The sequence below is a fragment of the Marmota flaviventris genome, chromosome 17, assembly GCF_047511675.1.
Source record: "Marmota flaviventris isolate mMarFla1 chromosome 17, mMarFla1.hap1, whole genome shotgun sequence".
In the NCBI taxonomy this organism is placed as follows: Eukaryota; Metazoa; Chordata; class Mammalia; order Rodentia; family Sciuridae; genus Marmota; species Marmota flaviventris.
In genome coordinates, this window is record NC_092514.1 from 52,744,934 (window position 1) to 52,767,468 (window position 22,535).

Genomic DNA, 22,535 nt, shown 5'->3' on the forward strand with positions numbered 1-22,535 from the left:
CACTAACTTACTGGGCTATGAGATTTCAGGGAAGGCAAGAAAGAGGTTGGGTCTTCCAGACTTGAGAGAGAAAGTCAAGTAGCTCATGGGGTCTGGGTTTGGGCTGGGTTTGGATGTGTACGACAGGCAAACTCAGGATCTATGGTATTAATTAGTATCCCTTCTAGTATCAATTGTTCAAGTTTTTGGAGAGGGGGGGTACCAAGGATTGAACCCAGGGGTACTTAACCACTAAGCTACATCCCCAGCCCTATTTTGTATTTTATTTAGAGAGAGGGTCTCACTGAGTTGCTTAGCACCTTGCCATTGCTGAGACTGGCTTTGAACTCTCGATCCTTATGCCTCAGCCTCCCAAGCCACTGGGATTATAGGCATGTGCCGCTGTGCCCGGCTCAATTGTTCAATTTTATTCAAATTCTTGAGTACCTACCAATTGCTGGCCCTATGCTGTAGACACTGTGGGGGATATAAACATGAATCAAAGCCAGTCCTCTGGCCACAGGTTGTTTATTATTTAGGAGTCACAGATAACTGCAACCCAAGAGAAAGAATGATAAGTACTGAAAGAGTACAAAGTATACTGAAGAAATTCAGAATGTCCTGAGACTCTCCTTGCAGGGGATTCCCATGATCCGGAAGGCGCACTGGAGGTGGAGGCAGTTAGGCAGGCCCTGGCAGGTGGCTCATATTTAAACGTTGGGCAAAACCTCAGGAGGGAGGGCCCTGACGGTGGTGGGAAGTGGTGTGTAATGTACTTGGTCCAAGACCTAGAAAGGAGTGAGATGTAAAGAGGTAGTGAGACCAGAACATGAAGCTTTTGACTTCCATCTTTGAAACAGTTTGTGAAGGGTTTTAACATGGAAATGTTAACATCATTTAAAATGATATGTTGTAGTCAGTATGTATTCACTTAAAGTTGATGATATAAAGTGAAAGCAGTGAAATAGTATATACAGTATGATACCATTTTTTTATTCTAAAGCATACACACATGCGTGCACACACACAGAAGGTAAGGAGTACAAGGATAAATATCTCACAGTAGTGACAGTGGTTATCTCTGGGTGTTGAGATTTGTTCTTTTTGTTTATGTTTCCTGACACTTTCACAATTCATACTTACTGCCTTTGTATTTAGAAGTCATTTATAAATTCTTTTTTTTTTTTAAAGAGAGAGAGAGAATTTTTTTTAATATTTATTTTTTAGTTTTTGGTGGACACAACATCTTTATTTTATTTTATTTTTTTATGTGGTGCTGATGATCGAACCCAGCGCCCCCGCACATGGCAGGCGAGCGCGCTACCACTTGAGCCACATCCCCAGCCCTATAAATTCTTTTAACTGAGCACATATTGTATGACGGCTGAGGGAGATGATCTAGAAATATGCCAGGGAATAGATAAAAATTGAGAGTGAAAGTTGGCTTTACAATCACACTGATAATATATCCAAATTGGAGGGGAATTCCACAAATGTTCACTAACGTGGGAATGGCTGAGCAAATTACCATACGTCAACCTGGTGATATGTCAATCATATATAGTCTTTAAAAATGACAAATATGTAGATTGTTGATACTTGGAAATGGAGTTGTAAAAAGAGTGGAATGGGATAGAACAAAATGTAGTACCTTTTATATTGATTACAAATATGTCAAGATTTTCATAAATACCTACTTAAATGAATTTGGAGAAGGTGATGGTATGTCTTTTTTGTTGTTGTGGTAAAATATAAATAATATAAAATTTGCCATACATTGACACGGTTGTGTAACCATAACTACTGTGCATTTCAAGAACTTTGGGGGGTTTAGTTTTGTTTGTTGAGGTGGGGTCTCCTTTTGTTGCCCAGGCTGGTCTTGAAATCCTGGGCTCCAGTGATTCTCCCATCTCCACCTCTGGGGCAGCTAGGACTGTGGGCCTGGCCACTGCTGCCAATTGCAGAACTTTTTTTTATCATCCCAAACAGAAACTTCATATCCATTAAAAAACTCCCATTCTCCCTCCTCCTAAACCGCGGTAACCTCTATTCTCCTTTCTGTCCCTGTGAATTGGTTTCTAGGCACCTTGAATAAGTGGACTCATGATTTCTGCCCTGTATGTCTGGCTCATTTCACCTGCCATCGTCTGTGTTGTAGCATAGGCTGCATCTGTTGTTTGGCTCTTGTGATTCGTGATGCTGTGATCATGGGTACACAGACACCTTTTCAAGCCCTGCTTTTATTTTGGGGGGAGGGGGGGTGTATGTACCTACAGGCAGAATTGCTGGATCATAAGGGAATTCTATGTTTAGCATTTTGAGGAATTGCCAACTTTTTAGTGTCTTTTTAATATAAAACTCTTCAAGTCTATTTATACCTACAGTTCCTAGTTCTTTTTGCTGTGCTTAATATACACATAAATTATCAAGGGATTACTACAGATGTGAAAGCATTTTATTCTGTTTAAAGGAGAGAGCCTTTATAGATCTTAAGATAGTGGAGTGTTTTTAATGTGGCCATGGAAAATAGGGTCAGTTCAGACCATTGAAACTTCCAGATGATTCCAGAACCCTTGCATTTTATCAACAATTTCAACTTTTGCCCTCTCCCAGAAATCTTTAACCAAGGTAGATTAAAATGAATGGATTTATAATTGCTCATTTTATCCTATTGAGACAGAGGAGAGAATCAAATGACTTGGATATTTTCTTAAACTGGACTCCTCAGTCCTAGAGAGTTGAAAGTAGTTATGTCATTTTCCTCTTCGCAGTCACTAGGTTCCCTGGAGCTTACTGTTCTAAAGGGAGTATGAAGAATCCTTCAGTTAATTGAGCTGACTTTGAGCAGTGTGCAGGAGCCCTGCAATGTGTGCTGGAGGAGGAAGGGGAAACAGACACCAAAGATGGGAGAAAACTTGGTTTTTGTACACTTAGAATTCCCTCTAATGATGGAAAACACTGCCAGTTTCAGGAAACTGTGTTCATGGTTCATGTGCATTAGGAACAGGAAAAAGACAGAAAACAGGTATAAAGTAACTCTGAAGTCCATAGCAAAATGGTCTAAATTGCTTCCAATGATAAAGCCTAGGCGGTTAAGTCAGGAAACCCCTTGACAGACTGTGCTTTTGTAGGCTGCTTCACATTCCTCTAGGAGGGAAGTGAAGGCATGGCAACCAGGCAAGGCTTCCTAGAAGAGAGAAGGCCGGTTGCCATGTTTCCTTCCTTAATGCTGATGACAAGGTGTGTGGGCTGTGCTCTCTTCCAGCCAGTGTCCCATGTTCGGTGGCCCCAGAAAAGTCAGTGTGTAGGCCTCAGCCACCCCAGGTCCGACGTACTTTCTCCCTGGACACCATCCTCAGCTCCTACCTTCTGGGCCAGTGGCCACGAGATGCTGATGGGGCCTTCACCTGCTGTACCAATGACAAGGCCACCCAGGTAATGCAACTCGATCCTAATGGGATCAGGATGGGGTGGGAGGGCTGGCTGAGGAGGCCTCTGGTTTCATACCCTTCTCAGTCATTGAGATGATTTGTCCTTGGTTTTGGTTATACATGTAAATAGCTTTTCATCTTCTGCTGTTTACCAGCTTGTTTTTTTTTTTTTTTTTTTTGTAAACTTACATGAAAATGAGTTTGCATTCCATCTGACTGGTGGAAGGGAGACGTCAATCTGGGTTTTCAGTTTGACTTTCAGTACTTATGTGGGTAATCAACAGTTGACTTTGGAATTTAGACTGGGTTTTAAAAAATGAGATTTACCTTGCTAAAATTAAACTAAGGCCAACATTCAATTGAGTTTGCATTCCCCAGATAGCCAGAGGAAGTGGCCAAAAAATATGCTGAGCCAGAATCAATCTCACTGGAGAATTAGGAGTGGAAAGTTCTCAGATAATAGAGTTATTCCTTGCCTGTAGCCCAGACTGGGATTCCAGTGCACCCATTTGAGTCCTGTGGAGCCCAGGTTCCTCTCCTTCAGTATGTTTATTCTTCTCATTAAGAATCCTAAGCTTGGGCTGGGGTTGTGGCTCAGCAGTAGAGCACTTGCCTAGCACATGTGGATACTGGGTTTGATCCTCAACACCATATAAAAACAAATAAATAAAATGTATTGTGTCCATCTACAACTAAAATAATAATAACAACAACTTAAGCTTAACTACCTGGGAAGTTGAGGTAGAAGGACCACAAGTTTGAGGCCACCTTGGCAACTTGGTGAGACCCTGTCTCAAAATAAAAATTAAAAAGGGCTGGGGATGTGGCTTAGTGGTTAAGTGCTCTGGTTCAATCTCTGGTGCTAAAAAAAAAAAAAAAACAACCTGGGCTAAGGTTGTGGCTCAGAGGATGAGCACTCACCTAGTACATGCGAGGCCCTGGGTTTGATCCTCAGCACCACATAAAAATAAATAAATAAAATGAAGATATTATGTTCATCTAGAATATTAAAAAAAAAAAAAAAAGCCCTAAGCTTGGAAGAAGTCTCATAGACCTCCAGTCCATTTGTCAATTTTTGAGTAAAATAGTATTAGCCTAAGCAAGAAATCATCTCTTACAAAGATATTTCTTAATCTGATTCAGGACTTCAACATTCTTAGCAGTTTAGTTGGTAGGAGGCAAGTCTCTCTTCTGATGCAGTTTAAAGCAATTCACCTTTAAAACAAATGGAAGTTCCCAGACAGGTGTAAACAAGGAGGAAAGGACACTCGGCTCAAAGTCAGCCCTCTCTTCTGGATGCTGTTGGACAAGTCAGCTCTTTCTTTGCATGTTAGGTGAAGTTGCCTGCTCTGCCTATTTGTAGGCATCCTGATGGCCAGGTGACATGCCAACGTACCCCTGCAGCTCACTCTACATCTTCTCCTGAGCACATCATGTCGGTTCTTTTACTTATTTTTTATAAGATTCATTTTCAAATGTCACTAGTGAATGTTTGAATGCCCAGTCCTGTTCTTGGCATGTTGGAATGGAGAATAAGGAAATGAAGACAAGATTTGGCCTCTCTGAGCCTGGATTCCAGTTCCATGAAGGCCAGTGAGCAGCCAGCCAAGGGCGGAGATGGGGCCAAATGTCTAACAAAGTTTAGAGGAGGAGAATTCTTCTGGGGATACTCCACCTTGAACCAACAAGAATTTAAAACAAAAGAAGTTAAAATTGATGGCCCTCCTTGGAGCTTCAGGTAGAAGATGAAGCGAATACACTCTAGGTAGCACAGAAAGTGGGTCTACTTCCTGGGAGCCCAATGTCCTTTAACCTTTGACAAGGGCAAGCCAACTAGTTTATGCTCCTCCCTAATGGGCCTGGAAGCACATGTCCCTTTCTCTTTTTAGAGAAATGCTCAGGCCAAATAATGTAGTCAGGGAGGGCTTCCTGGAGGAACAGGACATGAGTACATGGACTCACCGTGGCTCCCGCTTTGCCAGATGGCAGGTTTCTGTGTAGCCCACCCATCTCTGCCTCTGTCATTTCCTGCTGCCAGCCTTCTAGGAAGTCACCATCCTACCCCTTAGATAACTTTCTCTTTGTCAGTGCAAGAAGGGTTGGCCTCAGATGTTCCCTGGCTGGGTGGAGAGGCGTGGGTTCCAGGCTGCGTGTTTTTGCTCAGGCTCCAGCTGTAGGCCAGATCTTTTATATAACAAGTCTGGGCTTCTTGCCATAGCAAGACAGAGGTCAGCGATGCGCCTCCATGGGTCTGGCAAGGCCCAGCCATACAGCTTTCCTCTTTTCCTGGGATGGGCTCCAGCCCTCGAGGAACTCTTAGCAACCTGTCAATATTGTGGCTGCAGGCAAGAGATGGGAGAATTCTGATCAGCATACGCATCCAAACCAAAATATGCGCTCTGCCCATTTTCATTCCTGGTCTTCTGGGAATTTTCTGCTTCTAGGTTTTCGGCTCCCTTCTAATTCCTGCTTGAGGCCCCTGGCCTGGCATGAGCTACCTTCTGCAATGCTGATATTGCACTGTGAAAGCCTAAGGTTCTCCTGACAGCTCCTTCAATAGCATGTTCCTTTCCTACTGAGCACAGGGAGATCACCCAGAAGGGTCAGAGATGAAGAGAGGTTTTATTGGTAGGTACACGGAGGCCGAGACTACTGAAGTCCTTGATAGCTTTATTATTTATTTATTTTGCAGTGTTGGAGATGGAACCCAGGGCCTCGGGCATGCTGGGCAAGCACCCTACCACTGAACTTCAGTATCCCCCAACCCATTGAAAGCTTTTTTAAACTGTTAAAAATGGATGGATACCAGACTTCCCCCAATTGCTTTGAGCTAGAAGGCTGGCTAACTATAAATTTCCACTTCTCTTTATCATTCATAATTCCCATTACTTTACTAGTATTTGCTGCATGTGAAGCAGCTGTAGGTCTAGCCCTTCTCGTAATAGTATCTAATACATATGGCCTAGACTACGTCCAAAACTTAAACATTCTTCAATGCTAAAAATTATTATTCCCACAATCCTACTCGCCCCCCTTATATGATTCTCAAAACCCTCTATAATTTGAATTAATCCCTCAATTCATAGTCTGATAATTAGCCTAATTGTTTTCCTCACATTAAATCGTCCTACAAACACAGATCTAATTTTTTCATTAGTTTTCTTTACAGACCCTTTACCTTCCCCTTTTGCCCAACCCTACTCCCACTTCCTGCTCTTTTCTCTTAGCACTAGCAGTGTAGTCGTTTATTATCCGCTTTATCTACCATAACTGGCAGTACTTGCTGCTGCTCTCTTACTTGCCTAACTTCCCCAACACAGAGGCAGTGCCAGATTGTATGTTTAGAGACCACATCAGCCCCAGCATTCCTAGGGGGAGGAGCCATAGTTATATTTAAGGCTAAGCAGCTCCTCTTCTTCTGAATCCCCTAAAGGGAACAAGGTCCCTGCACTTTCCAACCAAGTTTTCAGACCAAGGCAGCAAGGACAGAACTCCTGCCATTAGATAGCTGGCTTGCTCTGTACTCAAGGCCTCTTTGGAGGGCAGAAGATGGAATTAAAAGCTCTTAGTTCTTGAGTCTATTCCTGTGTTGCCAACAGCACCAGTGTTCACTTCCTGGCTGTCTTAAGCTCTTAGGCAGATACAAAGGATTTTCCTCAGGCAATTCACAGTCTGACATGCGGAGCTGGTTACCTGAGTACTTGGGGCAACAGGACCGGGAGAAGTATGGATGGATCTTATTTGGGAAATTGATTTTTTTAGGAAGGAGGAAGAGGTGTGAATGTGATCACTGGGGAGGAAGTGCTTTGGAGAGGCAACATGTTTTGAGCCAGGAGGAATAATGGGAGAGGGAATGACCAGGTGTCCCAGAGATCAGCCTAGTGAGTACAAGGAAGATGGGCCCAGCAGGAGCTGGATGCACAGTGACTGGCCAGAAAAGGCTAGAAAGCCTCCTATATAGTGTCACCCTTGTCTGTAGGAAGTTTCTTTGTATCTGGAAGCACTTTTTCAGAATTCCCCAGGTTTGTCTGAATACGTTTTCCTCTCTGGCCCATATTCCCCCAGGTCAGTTGGTAACCCAGAGGTGGCCACCAAGTGCTTTGCATTGCCCCTTCTAGTGACTGTGTCCAGACCAGGGCCAGTGATGGCAGAACATGCCAGTGGTTGTGGTCACCCCTCTTCCTTCCTGCTGTGCAAAACATTTGAGTCTTCTTGCACTCTTCTGGAGGGAGGAAGTGGTCTCACCACAGCTGGGATGACTGTTTGAGACAAGTTCCCCTGCTGGTCTCATCCTGCCCACAGACGGGACCTTGCCTGCTCCTGCCCCATTCCTCTCCTCTGCAGCCCTACTTCCTCTTCATTCTCCAGGTGAGATGGGGAAGCTTTGGTGATGTTCCTTTTTTCGTCACCCCTGACTTCCTTTTGGGAAGCCTAAGTCCTTGGCAAACCTCATAGAATGTCTTGAGGGTGCAGGCGAGCATGCGGTTTGCAGGGGGACTCCCTGTTGTGCGTTTTCCCTACCTGCATGCCATCCTCCCCTTTTCCCAGGCCAGTGCTTCAGTGTTCAGTGATGACACATAATTCAGTGTGACCATCACAGGCCTTTAAAAAATGTTTTTCTTTGTGGGTGTGGGGGCCTGGGCACAGCGCCTGTTTTCCAAATTGGTGACCAGGACCAGTTGTTCAGTATATGGTTTGACAACAGCAGCAAATATTTGAACATGGGGCCATGATGGAAAAATCTGAGGGCTGCCTAATCATGGTAGGGCCAGAGATGGGGCCTTGGCCACGTACAGCCAGGGTTCTCAGTGCTGGCCAGTGGGCCACCCGCAGAACCTTTTCCTGCCTTTTTGATTGGCCAGAGCTCAAAGGGACTGAGTCCCTGCTGAGTATCAGCTCACTGCATAGTTAGTTCCTGAGCATCTCTTCCAGGCCAGCCATTGTTTTTTCTGCACTTCCAATAGGTACAGTGGGCTTTGTTCCCAGGGCCCAGCCCAGCTCTACATAAACCTATTCAGGTACCAGGCTCTTTGGAGATGATGAGGCCAGGATTCTCCCTGCATTTGGACATGGAGTCCTGATAGAAACTTAGTGAGTTTGGAGGCCAAGAAAGGCATTCCTGTGTGGAGGGTTTCCTGCTCTATCCTGCCCCTCCTTCTTGCTATATTAGGCAGCTCTTTGGGAAGCTGTCCTCCATCCCCAGGCCCAGTTATCCTCCCACATGTTATGCTGGCACCTCAGAATTCTAGGCAAGGCTTTGGCCTGACCATATCCAGTTTTGTGCAATCTAAGCACCAGCTGCAGAGCTTGTCGCTGCCACTCATGGTTAGTGAACAGCCCTGTTTCTCTCTCAGCTGTGCCCCAGGCCAGGCTGTGAAATAAGTCTGTTCCGGTGCATGAGTCCCCTGGACAAATGACTTTTTGGTCTCTGTGCTCAAGCTATGCTTGTTTCCAAAGGGTCGTCTAGAATGAGTACTCAGAGTGCTGCCATGTAGCATGGCTACCTCTTTGAAGGGTGGCTGCCTTTCACAGTGACTTTTCTTCTATGCCCTAAGGAGATCTTGATCAAGACCTCTGTGGCGAGATCCACAATAGGAGAGTCCTATTCTTTCAGGGGTGCTGGAAATAAGTGGCCATGATTCCCACTCTTTATTTTTTTGCAGTGCTGGGGGATGGAACTCAAGGCCTTGTGTACACTAGCTCTGTTTGCAGCCCCTGGTCCTCACTTTTTTTTTTAATACATTTATTTTATTTATTTATTTTTAATGTGGTGCTGAGGATCGAACCCAGTGCCTCACATGCACCAGGCAAGCACTCTACCATTGAGCCACAACCCCAGCCCCACTTTGATGCACCCTGTTGGAGGGGTTAAAGCCCCACTTAAGTATACATCTGCCCTAATAATACTCAACGCCAGCATGCCAACAGCTTCAAGCAGGAGCGCCTTCATGCCAGGTTTCTGGGACTGCTTTTGCAAATCCCTTCAAATTTAGTGACTTAAGACAACAGAAACTCATTCTCTCATAATTCTGGAGGTCAGAGTCCAAATTCAGTGTTGGTGGGCCAAGGTCAGGTGTTGGCAAGGCCACACGCCCTGAGGAGTCTCTTGGAAAGTCTGTTCTTTGCCTCATCCAGCTTCCAGTGGCTGTTGGCATCCCTTGGTTTGTAGCCAATCTCTCCTCTGTGGTTATCGCTTTGTCCTCCTCTGTGTGTGTAGAGTCTTCTCTGCTCCTCTTACAAGGATACTTATAATAGCATTTAGGGCCCACCCAGATGATTCCAGAATAATCCTCCCATCTCAAGATCCTTAACTTAATCACATTTGCAAAAACTTTACCATATAAGGTAACATTTGTAGGTTTCTAAATCTTTGGGATTTTTTTTTTCTTTTTCTCCCTCCATCAGTTATTCTGGGCGATTCAACAGAATATGGTTGGAGGAAATATTAGAAAAAATAAAACCATTTTATGATCTTACATACCCCACTGAGGTGACACCAAAATACACCAGATACACTTACTTTTTAAAAAAAAATTTTTAGTTGTAGATGGACACAATTCCTTTATTTTATTTATTTTTATGTGGTGCTGAATATAAAATCCAGTGCTTCACATGTGATAGGCTTTGTCTTTCGTCAGTGCTCTACCACTGAGCGACAACCCCAGCCCCCCCAGATACACTTAGGTTTGCCTCAAATTTTTTGATATCTTACAATGGACATACATCATTTTATAATTAGAAGAACCAATACTATTGCCAGTAGAGATCAGGAAGCACTAAAGACTGCTTACAAAATCTTGAAAAGCCTAAAATAGAAAATAAAAGTCCCCCTTTGACACAGAAGATTTTCCGCCCAGTCACACTGACCTCTATTCCTGCTACTCTGCCCCTGCCTCACTCTGTTCCCACCACCCTGGCCACCTAATGATTCTGAAACACCGGCCTTGCTCTGCCTCTGGTCTTTCCATTTGCTCTTCCCTCTGTCACTCCTACCTCACTTACCCATGTGGTTTGCTCCCTTACCTCCTTCCTGTTTTTATTTAGATGTTACCTGTTCACTGAGGACCTCCCTGCCATTTCAAATCCTGTCCCCTCTGCCCAGTGTTCCTATCCATTTTGTTTGCCTTATTTCTCTTTTTAGCACAAATCACTATTTAAACTCTGCCCCCAATTAGAATATAAACTCAGGGGTCCAGGATATATTTGTTGTACACTGTTGTGTCCCCAGTACCTAGAACAGTACCTGGCACATTGTATGCATTCAGTAACTATTGAATGATGAATGATGTACACCGTGCCCATGTGCCCAGGGAGACACGAAGCAGAGGAGCACCCAGTATGAGGCAGACGAGTGAGGACAGGCCCCCTGATAACAAGACTGGGAATGGCTGTCAGGTGGACCATCTTAGTGGGCAGACCAGGCTTAGAGGCCAAGGGGTGAGTATGAAGAAGGAGCTCTAGAGATGGGTTTGCCTGGGCAAGACACAGAACCCCTGGGATGCAAGGTGAGATGGTGGTACCTATGGCCATAGAGTGGTGTTGAGACCAAGCGAGGCCTTAGCAGGAAGTTCCACAGAGTAGGCAACAGTGGTGTTCCTGAGCAGAGGTGGGGAAGAGCTGATGCCAGCGGCCACATTTTCATATCCTTTCTAAATCCTGTGCTGGCCCACATGTCCTCCTTCCACCCCTCACACATCCCAGAAAAAGGAAGATAGATAGATAAAGAGTCTGAGAAGAGTTTAGTTAGTAGCCAGGGGCAGGCTGTACATGGCTGCTTTTTCTCCTTCTCGCCGCCCTTCTGTGAGCACAGTGTCTTCCTGGAGGAAGGGATGGGCACCATCTCCTTAGCTGTTGTCATCCCTCTTCTGTGGCCCCTGCCACCTTTCAAGGGATGACAGTTTTGTATGGGACTCAGCTTTGACAGAACTAGTCATTTTCAGGCTTGGTTTTGGCACCCTAGGAAGGGAGGTCGTGTGTGTCTGCTGGGTCCAGGTGGCTGAGGGAGACATGGGCTTCCTTCTCCCTTTTCAGCACTCCTTTAGCCATTTCAGAGGAGCTGATGTATGGGGGGGGGGGGGGCATGTGGAATAATTCCAGCTGCTTGGTTTCCAGAAACTGTCAGAGCCAGTGTCATCCCGAGAGCCTACACCATGGGCCTATAGGATATGCTGTCTGCCCTTGTCCTAAAGGAGGAATTGTGGGGATGGATCTCTGGATGTCCTAGTATCAGGACAAGGAAGTTAGGATGGTTGTCTCACCCTGGTCGTGTTGCACAGCCTAAGAGAGGTCCTGGTCAGTGGGTAGCTGGGGACAGGAAGAGGAGGCTCAGTCCCCAGTGGCCCCCTCCACACAGCTGTCACACCCGGCAGTCTGCTCTCACAATCCGGCTCAGACTGCCTGCTGAGCTTCCCCTTAGCAGCTGTTGGGTGGTGAGTGGTGGTGTTTTCCCCTCTCCTCCCCCTCTCTGTTTGCAGCAACCTCTTGGGGGAGGCCAGCAGATCTCTTGGAGGAGACAGTTCCCAGACTGTCATGTTTTTCACGGTGCATGCACACAAGTCAGAGAAGAGCTGGGCCTGCTGCAGTGTTCCCTTCAGGCCCCTCCCTTGGAATTGAAGTAGGGATGTTGCTGGTGGGGAGGGATCTGGGTCCCTCAGCTTCCTTCCTTAGTTGGGGGGGGGGGTCAGGAAGTGGCTCTACAAATCCCCCAACCCTTCCTCCATCTTGGGCCCCTGTCTTCATGCAGCAGGGGAAGGAAGATAGGGGATGAAGAGGCCTTCTTTGTGAAGGGCAAGCGGGCCTAAGACCAGAAATGATAAGGCCAAGAGGGGTCAGAAATCAGGGCTGGGCTAAGAATTCTGGCTCCCTCCTTTCTGAAAAGGACTCGTGGCTCATTTATTCAGGAGGACTGTGGGGCCCCATTCTGTGTGCTGGAATAGATCAAGGAGCAAACTTGAGGTGCTGCTCTATACAGGAGACTCCTGCTTCAGTGGTGGTGGGGGTAGGAGGGTGTTGGCCTTTTTCCTATTTTACCAAGTACTGACTCCTCCCTGGATCTGTTTACTGTTTTCCCCAGGCTCCCAGGCCTGTGCTAGGCACACCGAGAATAAAGATTGCAGAGGTTCCCTGAGCTTGTGCCCTTTGAGAGCTGGTTAGGAAAGGAGGAACAGTACTTGTCCTTACCATTGAGAGCACCTGCAATAACTGTGGGTACAAAACCTATTTGAAAGCCAGAACAGAGTAGAGAGGCTGGCCCTGTCGGGGCATCAGGAGGGTTTCCTGGAGGATGTACACTAGGAAGGAGGTAGTGCCCGTGGTGGTCCTGCCTGGAAGAACACAACAGGAGGTTGATGAGCAGATACAGAAGGCGTCACAAGCCACCACCCCTACCCAGGAAACTCTCTGCTTCCTGGGCCTGCCTTTGAAACTGCTCAGTCTCATTGTATTTCTCCCCTACAGACACCCCTGTCCTGGCAAGAGCCAGAAGGTGAGCGGGCCAGCTCCTGCACACATAAGCGCTCAGCGTCCTGGGGCAGCACAGACCACCGAAAAGAGGTAATTGCCCTCTTGGACTCTCTGAATGGGCCAGCTGCCTCTGCTCCAAAGGGCAGCCACACTTTACCTCCAGTGTCACCTGTCTCCACCCAGCATTTTCTTAAGGAGATGGCCCTCAGTGCCTACTCTCAGCAGCCCAGATCCTCCTGCTAGGGAAAGATCAGGCCAGGGGCTGCTGGTGCCTTTTGGCAGCCAGGCACAGGGCCACAGATGCTGCTGTTCTCACTTTACATTTGAGGTTGGAGCCACATAAGTGGTTCAGAAACTGAAGGAAGATAGGGAACAAGTTCCAGGGAATTAGGAACTCCCAACCTCAATTACCACTTAACTATTCACTCATTTTGAAAAGAAGAGAAAAATGATTATGTGTTCCTAAATGCTTTGTTCTGGCCTTCCCTCTGCTTCAGGAGGACCCAGGACACCAAAGTTGAGTCTAGAGTCGTAGGCTGGAATTCGGGGCTCTCAATCCAGCTCCTCGACATGTCATGAGGATCAGCTTGCCAGGACTCACTCTCAACCCCTTCACAAAGAAAATTGCTCCTGTCCTCCTCATTGCTGAGAACAATGAGAAAGTATGATGTGAATGCACTGGAAGTTTAAAGCTAAGAGAGTTTAAGGCTAAGTTTAAGGCTAAATTAAAAAGTACTTAAAAGTCTTTAACGATCAGAGTACGCAAGTTACTCACACGAAGTGGGGAGTCATGTTATGAGTGATCCACAATGGCAAATCCACTTTTCTTCACAAGTTTTCTGGCTGTGGACAGCAGATCTCTCTGAATTCCCTTTAGGCTCACATTTCTACAACTCTGTATCCCGTGAGCATTTGCCATCTGGGGGCAAGAAGGTCCAGCATTACAAATGTGACAAGAATAATATCCAAACTTGTTGATGATACTCTGTAATTGTGACAGGGTATGGAGTCAAGATGAAATGTGGTATGACTTCTAGAGAACCTATCTTTGCATGGTATAGTTTTAAAGGGGGGGAAATCTTTCCATCCTTCTCATCTCAGGACTGCTGGGGGTATTGAAAATGTATGGCCATTGACATTCAAAACAGTTTCCGCTATTAGTGGAGTAGTATGCCATGCTTTTGCAATCTGTAAGAGACAAAAAGTTCCAGTGTTGCATATTTTCAAATTGTTAAAGACTGATCTGTTTATAAAATACATAGTAATGTTTTAAGAATGCAAGAGTCTGGTTCATGAGACATCCACCTTGTTGGAGGAACTGATCTTCACAGGTTTTAACCACTACTGAGCTATTTTGAGATGGAAGATTAACTTCCATGTCCCTTTTATGTGTCTTTGGGCCTGTGACAGAGGACATACCTGGGAGGAGGGACCCAGTACATTTTTGTTTGGCTTCACTCGCTTCTGCTCTTCTTCTTTCTGGCCTCTAGATTACCAAGTTGAAGCAACAGCTGCAGAGGACAAAGCTGAGCCGCAGTGGGAAGGAAAAAGAGCGGAGCTCCCCGCTCCAAGGGGACCATGCTGTGCGGGGAGCACTGAGGGTATGTGTTTCCTCCCCAGACACAGTCCCCTCTGTTTCCCTCCAGAGTGGACTCTCCTGGTGGGCAGAGTTCTCTTGGGTCTTACGGCTACTGAGTCCCACCACATTGCATGCTTTATGGCCACATGGGGGACAGGTGAAGTTTTAGTCCAAACTTGGATTTATCTGAGTGACACTGGAAAGGCTTCTTGCTGTTCTCTACCCATCCCTGAGCAGTTGAGGCAATGACTCTAAAATCACACTCTAGACCCCAAAGTCCCAACTCCCAGAGGAAACGCCACCAAATGGGCCAATAACAATCTGTAACAGTCACCAAATTGTCCTTTATTCACTGGGTCCTGCTGTGTGGACACCATTACCCTCTGGTCAGAACTGATAGCTGGATAGGTCTCGGTGGATCTTCACCTAATTGTTTCATTTGCCACCCCCTCAGGCGTCGCCTCCCAGCTTCCCCTCAGGGTCTCCTGTCCTGCGACTCAGCCCCTGCCTGCACAGGAGCCTGGAAGGACTCAACCAAGAGCTGGAGGAGGTGTTTGTGAAGGAGCAGGGCGAAGAAGAACTGCTGAGAGTAAGTGGCAGCTGCTCCTTGTATGCACCAACGGGTGGACAGGCGGTGTCAGGGGAGATGGGCGTGCCCGTCTAGGCCTCTCAGGCTCTAGCTGTGTAAACAAGAATGGATAAACACCTGCCTACCAGAGCAACACGGGGAGCTCATTAGTCTCAAGTGGACTTAAGCAAAAAGGTGGCAGAGGGGGTGGCTGTACCTGGGGAAGGCTTTGTGATGGTGAATAGCGGAAAGGAGCAAGGATTGGTAGAGGAGAGGGTCCCCAGCAGGAAGCAGCAGGCAGGGCATCATTCTTCAGCCACATTGCCAGCTCACTATTCCTTGAATCTTTGGCAACTTTACCCACTTGTACCTCAGTTCATGCCATTGCCCTGTGGCCACTTCCCTCCCTCCAGCTTAACCTGGTAACACGCATCCATCCTCATGCCCAGTTGCCCCTGTGCAGCCTTCTCCCTGCCCCACTCCCAGGCAGAATTCTGTGCTACCTTTTCTGCAGTCTCAGGCACATTTTTATACTGACACAGTACAATTGGGGAATGCCAGTTGGACAGTATTAATATAATTCTAATGGGCACACTCCTCGGTTTATGATTTACCTCCTGGTTTATTTTTAATTTGGAAATATGCAGGATTTCATATACACCAAAACACATGTGTACAATTTAGTGAGCTGTGGGTACAAGTACTGTTGATGTTTAATAAGGAGGGAGCAAATAGGTATTTATACATGATAATCGTCTGCATACTCACCCTGCGATGGCTTACAGCACATCTTGGTGCCCTGTCTCTTGTGAAGGAGCAGGGTGAAGAGGAACTGCTGAGGGTGAGTGACACACTCATAGAGCACTAAATGTCAGTGCTATATGTGTCCCCCTGAATATAGCACTCACCATTGTGTTCCCAGAGCCCTGCCCACGAAGGTCCTTACCCTCATAAGGCTTATACACTAATGGGGGGACACATTGATCGACTGCACAAATGAATATGTGATTATACACTGGACTGCCAGTGCTAGGAGGGAAAAGAACAAAGTGCCATGGGAGGAGAAATGGGGTTTCTTTAGACTGAGGGGAAATGGAGTTGAGGTCAGGGAAATCAAGATCTCGAGCCCATGGTTTTCTATTGTGTGTGTGTTCTGAATAGAGGCTGAAAGGAAGGATGCGGGGAGTACCCTTCGGGTCATTGCAGTGCTGTAGGCCTGAAAAGATCCTGCAGTGAGAGTCTCCCCTTCTTTCTCTGTCAGATCCTTGAGGTCCCTGATGGACACCGTGCTCCTGCTCCTCCCCAGAATGGCAGCTGTGATCACTCCCTCCTACTGCTGGAGCCAGGCAACCTTGCCAGCTCTCCTTCCGTGCCCCTGGCATCCCCCCAGCCTTCTGGCAGGGCCAGCCGTGAGGAGCACCGGGGTGCCATTGAGCTGGCATCTGTCCCCAGTGACAAAGGTAAGCCACAGAGCAGAGGCAGCAGGACTGACATTGGACTGCAAGAAGGGTATCTCTCCCTTTTCCCACCCAGGAGGTTTAGGCCCAGCACAATTTGTGAGCCAAACGTTAGTCTTTCATTCTGTACACTATACTAACAGTAATGTCCCTTTCATGACATTCTGATTTGTAATTTATAAATTCTGTACCTATACTTTACTGAATCTTCAGTGGAGTCCAGAAGAGCAATCCTTCCTGTCCCTACTTTTGGCTGAGGGTTAGAGTGCTATATAGTAGGAGGCCAGCACATCTCCGTTCGGGTGTCCACACTACTTGTTACCAGCATAAGCCTTCAAGGTGACTGGAAATGATCAAAAATAAGAGAATGTGGTCCAGGGCCCAGTTTGACCAGACTGATATATGAACTTTCTGATTCCAAAGCCTGACTTTCTCCTGTGCCCTGACTTCTCATGGGGAAGAAGAGATAGGATTCCTGCCTCCTACTAATGATCCATATGTTATAAAGCACTGTGCCTACATCCCCTGATTTGATTCTCCCAGCCACTTCATGAGGTAGGCTGGTCAAGGGCACATGATGTAGGCTGGATTTCTCAGGGACAGAATGATCTAACAATACACATAGGTAAATAGAGCCACGAGTAACAAGGAATAAATGAGGTAAATGCAGATAAAGTGAATATTTGTAACCTAGGCAAAGTACAGTCTCTAGGTATAAAATAAGAAGAATTTTATCCTCTGATAAAATTTTATCCTGTGTAAAGGTGGTTCCTCAAAGTTAGTACAAGAGTGCTCCCTGCAAGGAGGGATGTATGTTCCAGACTGCAACAAGGAGAAGTCCTGGCATGCTGGCAGGTAGGGACAGTCAGGGGCATCACAGTCTCAGGAGAAGGCAAAGAGGGATGCCATATAGGATTCCTCTATCTCCAGTCTTCTTCTACCTCCCAAGAGTGCAGTATTATAAGACCTTCTTTTCCCATCAACTCCACTGTTCTTGTATTCTGTCATATGTTATGTATGTTTGTAAGCTACCTCAAAGGCTTTTTAATGTGAATATGAAACAGAGCAGCCTGGTTAGCATAACCACTACCACCTACTTTATCATGTACCTCCCAGCCTCACCCCTTTACACCCAAGGTCTGAGCTGAGGAATGCAGAAGCCTTCTGGGACTCAGCCTTACTTTGTTTGCAGCCTATTCTCCAGGTCACCCAGCCTTCCTTGAAGATGGCAGCCCATCTCCAGTCCTTGCCTTTGCTGCCTCCCCTCGGCCCAATCACAGCTATGTCTTCAAACGGGAGCCCCCAGAAGGCTGTGAGAGAGTGCGCGTGTTTGAAGAGGCCACGTGAGTTCATCAAGTGGACGGGGTGTGGGAGGGAGGGACAAAGATGGAGGTCAAGCCCTATGTTATCCCACCTGCCAGGCCGTTTTCACTCTTGCACTCTGTCTTGTCTAGAGGTGTTGGCAACATCAGATTTTCAGTATTGCAGTTTTCTCATGATCAAACTTGTTGACATTACCTACTCTGAGCACTTAAATCTTTGCTTATCATTATCTCCATAGAAACCTGTTCTCTGCCCACATGCCAGCCATAAGCACAGCAGGAGCTGAAAAGGAAAGATATCAGAAACTTCAGCCCTTTGTTTCTTCCATTTTTATTTTTTTTATCCCTAGGGAAAGTGTGAGAATTTGCTAAACCATGATCAGAGAGAGGGAGAGAGAGAACATACTAATAGTTCTTCACCCTGTGGCTGTAATGGATCAAGTATCATGAACTTGCAGACAGAAAGTTCCAGACCTTGCAAGTAAGGACTGTGGAATATTCCCAAACCAGACTGGATAGTTCAGAGGCCATTCTTTTGTGATTTCTTTACAGTTCCTCCTGTTAGCAGAAGATTGAGAGGTCACCTTCCAAAGGTACACACAGAACCCCTTAGCAGGCCCCATAGAGGGCCTCTGGTTTCTCCTGCAGCTTCATATCCATCAGGGCAGATTCACATTGGAAGTCGTGGTTTCAGTGGCAGTCAGGGAGTTCAGTCATGGTGTGTGAGTGAAGCTTTAGCTAGGACTGGGTTCTGGGCATTGAGGGCACCATTTGTATCTCAAACAATAGAGAAGACAACCCATGAGGGTAGGAGTTTGTTCCTGCTGTTGCTGTTGCCTGGTGTCCTTTAAGAATGAGGTGTTGTGGAAGCAAAAGGCCAGCACTTACAGCTTAAGCAGATCTCAGGCTCTTGTGTCCTCCGTCACTCCATGTTATAGGTTAATAGTCACATCCTGGAAATGCTGGTAGAAATTAGGCTATTGCATGTCCTGATTCTTTCACAGACTCATAATGCCGGAAGTAGTCTTCAAGTCATCTCATCTAGCTTTCTGCCTCTGCATTACCCCTGTAAGAGAGTGTGACTGATCCGTTGTTTTCTAAGACATCCTGGGTCTGAAATTCTGTAGCTCATGAGGTCTCTTCATTTCACCATCTTTCCTTTGGGGAGTTCTCGTGTACAGTGAGTTTTTTTGGCGACATTTTCCTCTTCTTAGCTGCTGTCTCCTCTGAGATCGCTTAGATTTCTCAGGGAGGGTATCTGGCTGCTCAGGGTTATGCTGGTTGCACTCATGTTCTTTGTTGCTTGGTCTCCTCTAGTCACACACCAAAAACATTCCCTCTTCTGCCCATTCCCCACTCCTCCATAAAGAGGGGTTCTTTTAAATCCTTCTCTGGTGGGAACAGCTTGCCACTGAAGTCTCCGGTCCCACAGGCCTTCCCCTGGCACAGTGGCCTATCACGCCTGCCACCTCTTCCCACTTTGTGCCAGAACTCTGCTCTTCTTCTCCCACCTCACTCTTCTTCTTAGGCCTTGGAATTATTAGGATTCTAGGATTAAAATGGAAAATAATGTATCAATTTTTACCCTAAGTGTGTTTTTCTTTTTTCTTTCTTTTTTTTTTTTTTTTTTTTTTTTGCTGTGCTGGGGATTGAACTGAGGGCCTTGTACATGGGAGGCAAGTACTCTACCAACTGAGCTAGATCCCCAGCCCCCTAAGTGGGTTTTTCCATGTATATTTTCCTTCAATAAAAAGTACCAGTAAAGGGAACCACTAGGGATGGAGCTCCATCATCTTCCCACACCTTTGTCTTCTCATTGGGAGCCTCACAGCCAGCAGCTTCTCAGGGCTGCTTCACTCCAGACACTTTTTATCATAAGGATTCCTTACTCAGGAGCTCACTGAACTCACCTCTTTTCATCCTTCCATTTCTTCCAGTGGTCAGAAGGGAAGAGATGATTCTTCCCACTTTAAAGGTGAGACGTGGGGAGTCAGAATCCAGACCTTCTGAGAAAGTCTAACAGCCTTTCTCATAGTTGTTGCTGTCCTTTCCTCCCAGTGAAAGTTTTTGATAATCCTACCTTCCAAACCTTCTCAAGAATTAGAATCTTCAGGACAGTTATTTCAATGGGAGACATATTTGCCCTGAGGTAGATATTTGACAATGTTAAGAGACATTTTTAGTTGTCATAAGTGTGTGTGAAGGGGAAAGAACATAGTACTGTGGGTATTGCTACTGTCCTGGGCAGAGGCCAGGAATGCTGTTAAACATCCTGCGATCTCAGGACAGTTCTTTCCCACTCTCGCCTCTGCAAAAAATTATGCAGCTCAAAATGTCAGAAGCACTAAGGCCAAGAACCCTGCTTTAGGCTATAAAGTCTTAGAATGGTCACTGTGCCTAGATCTCTGCCTTCAGGCATGTGGTCTGCCCCTCAAACACTACTCCCTGGAGAAAATTTTCCAATGAAAAGATCCCTTGGTCTCCTAGAATCACATTACTGGGAACTGTTCCTCCTATTTCTAGCTAAATTGTGTTTCATCTGTTTAGCCATATTTTTAAAAAATAGAGAGCTGAGGAGCCTAAAGACTATAGCCTTTCATTTTTTGATCAATCAAGTTACTCTCCTGTTTGAGCTGGGTGCAGTGACATCCCTGCAACTTGGGAGGCTGAGGCAAGAGGATCACAAGTTCAAGGCCAGCCTGGGCAATTTAGAGCTTCTCAAAATTAAAAAGGGTTGGGGATGTAGCCTTGTGGTAAAGCACCCTTGGGTTCAATCCCCAGTGCCATTTAAAATAAAAAAGCTAGGGCTGGGGATGTGGCTCAAGTGGTAGCGCGCTCGCCTGGCATGTGCAAGGCTTGTGCAAGGTTTGATCATCAGCACCACATAAAAATAAAATAAAGATATTGTGTCTATCTAAAACTAAAAAATAAATATTAAAAAAAAAAATAAAAAGCTACCATCCTGTTTGAGCAGAGACCCAGCTCCCTGGCTGCTGGCAACCTCTCTCACTGGCCACTTTTCTGTGTGTTTGTATGTGTTTGTCTCTCTCCATCCTCCAGGTCCCCAGGTCCTGACCTGGCCTTCCTGACTTCCTGTCCTGACAAGAACAAAGTCCATTTCAACCCGACTGGCTCAGCCTTCTGCCCTGTCAGCTTGATGAAGCCACTATTCCCTGGCATGGGCTTCATCTTCCGTAACTGCCCCTCAAGCCCGGGGTCTCCCCTTCCCCCTGCCAGCCCCAGGGCACCGACTCGGAAGGATCCAGAGGCCTCCAAGGCCTCCCCACTGCCATTCGAGCCATGGCAGCGCACCCCACCATCAGAAGAGTCTGTGCTTTTCCAGAGCTCCCTGGTGGTTTGAGGGGACCCCCCTCAACTTTACCATGGAGACCAGTGCCTTGGTGGCAGGCCCCTCTCTAGCTCCCCAAGCAGGGGAATGGAGGAGCCCTTCCCTCTCGGCCTTCGAGCACTTTCACTTATTGTGTCAAAGCCCCAGGTCCTCTTTCTGATGGACACCAGCCCCTCCAAATGTGAGGGGACTTGCCTTCTCCTTTAGCAGCTGGGCAGCTGACAACTCACACCTGTGTACCTGCCGCTTCCCTCACTCAGTGGAAACTCACCCAAGAAGGTCTTGAGTTTCCCACCCCAGGATGCAAGTCCAAATGACTTATAGGAGGCTCCTGTTGTGGTGGAGTAAGCTGGCTGTGATTGAAGGAGAGGGGAAGGCCAGACTCCCTTCCCTCTCCACCTCCAGAAACACGGAAGAGCAGCCCAGAAGGCAGACACCCCAGCTCCGTGCCTCCCTCTCTTTGGAGGAGCTGACCAAAGCGGCCCTAGAGGGCCACAACACTTGACCAATTCAGCTGCTGGCAGAGGGAGGAACCAAGTGTTTCCCAAGTGGCATTTTCATCTCACTTTCACCCTGACTAAAGATTGTCTTAAGCAGCAGCCCAGCCCCAGGTGGGTGGCAGGGGAGAGGGAGGGCTGGCATTCCTCCAGGTGGCAAGTGGTGACTCTACACCCTCCACCTGCCCCAGGGCTGGGCTGGATTAGAAAAATGCCTATTTTTCTTGTATCAATGTAGAAACTCTATTTTCTCCCAAAGACACTATTTTTGCAGCTGTTTGAAGTTTGTATATTTTCCGTACTGCAGAGCTTACACAAAATTGAAGAATGTTAATGTTCCAAGTTTTCTTATCTTGTGTTTAGAGATTTTTTTTTTTTCAGATCTTGGTGTTAATAGACCAAATAAATCAATAAGTATTCCCAGCAGCTTGAAGTTCTGTTTAAATACCTGTGATAGGAGGAGTGGGGCTGAGATACAGGGTACCATATTCATCACTTGGTCTTGTCTTCAAGAGAAGGAGCCCTTACTTAATATATAACTAGTGGGCTTGGGTGCTGTATGAATTCTTCCCAAGAATAACAACAACAACAACAACAACAAAAAAACAGGTCCAAGAAAAATCTTTCCAGAATGGTGTGTCCTGGAGGTGGGGTGCGGGAATCATTAGGGAAATTACCTGTTTCTCTATGAGTCTAAGCAGAATGGGTTTCAGAGAGGAAAGAAGGTGACCAAGGAAAGACAGTATGCCCTTGCACTGGCAAGGGGGACAAGACCAGGGAAGACTATTCAGGTGGACTCCCATGGCACAGTAAAGAAGGCTTTGCTCCCATTGGGTATTCTCAGTGAGTACCCCCCAGCACAGTGTGCAACCTTAGAGAATACAAAGAAAC

At 46.5% G+C, this 22,535-nt stretch overlaps 1 protein-coding gene across 3 annotated transcripts in view; it reads left to right on the top strand.

Annotated features, from left to right (window-relative positions):
• The window catches only part of Fam117a (family with sequence similarity 117 member A), a 43,806-nt gene extending 21,736 nt beyond the window's left edge, over positions 1-22,070 (top strand). The window contains exons 2-9 of one of the 3 annotated variants that reach the window (XM_027924766.3): positions 3,245-3,414; positions 12,867-12,962; positions 14,363-14,473; positions 14,906-15,040; positions 16,281-16,479; positions 17,669-17,819; positions 19,736-19,773; positions 20,859-20,976. In XM_027924766.3, the coding sequence (XP_027780567.1) occupies positions 3,245-3,414; positions 12,867-12,962; positions 14,363-14,473; positions 14,906-15,040; positions 16,281-16,479; positions 17,669-17,819; positions 19,736-19,773; positions 20,859-20,887 (929 nt within the window). In that variant the 3' untranslated portion in view covers positions 20,888-20,976. Of the gene's footprint in view, positions 1-3,244; positions 3,415-12,866; positions 12,963-14,362; positions 14,474-14,905; positions 15,041-16,280; positions 16,480-17,668; positions 17,820-19,735; positions 19,774-20,858 lie in introns of all 3 variants that reach the window. The other 2 variants (XM_027924764.2, XM_027924765.2) reach the window with 2 other exon arrangements.
• The last annotated feature ends 465 nt before the right edge of the window (positions 22,071-22,535 follow it).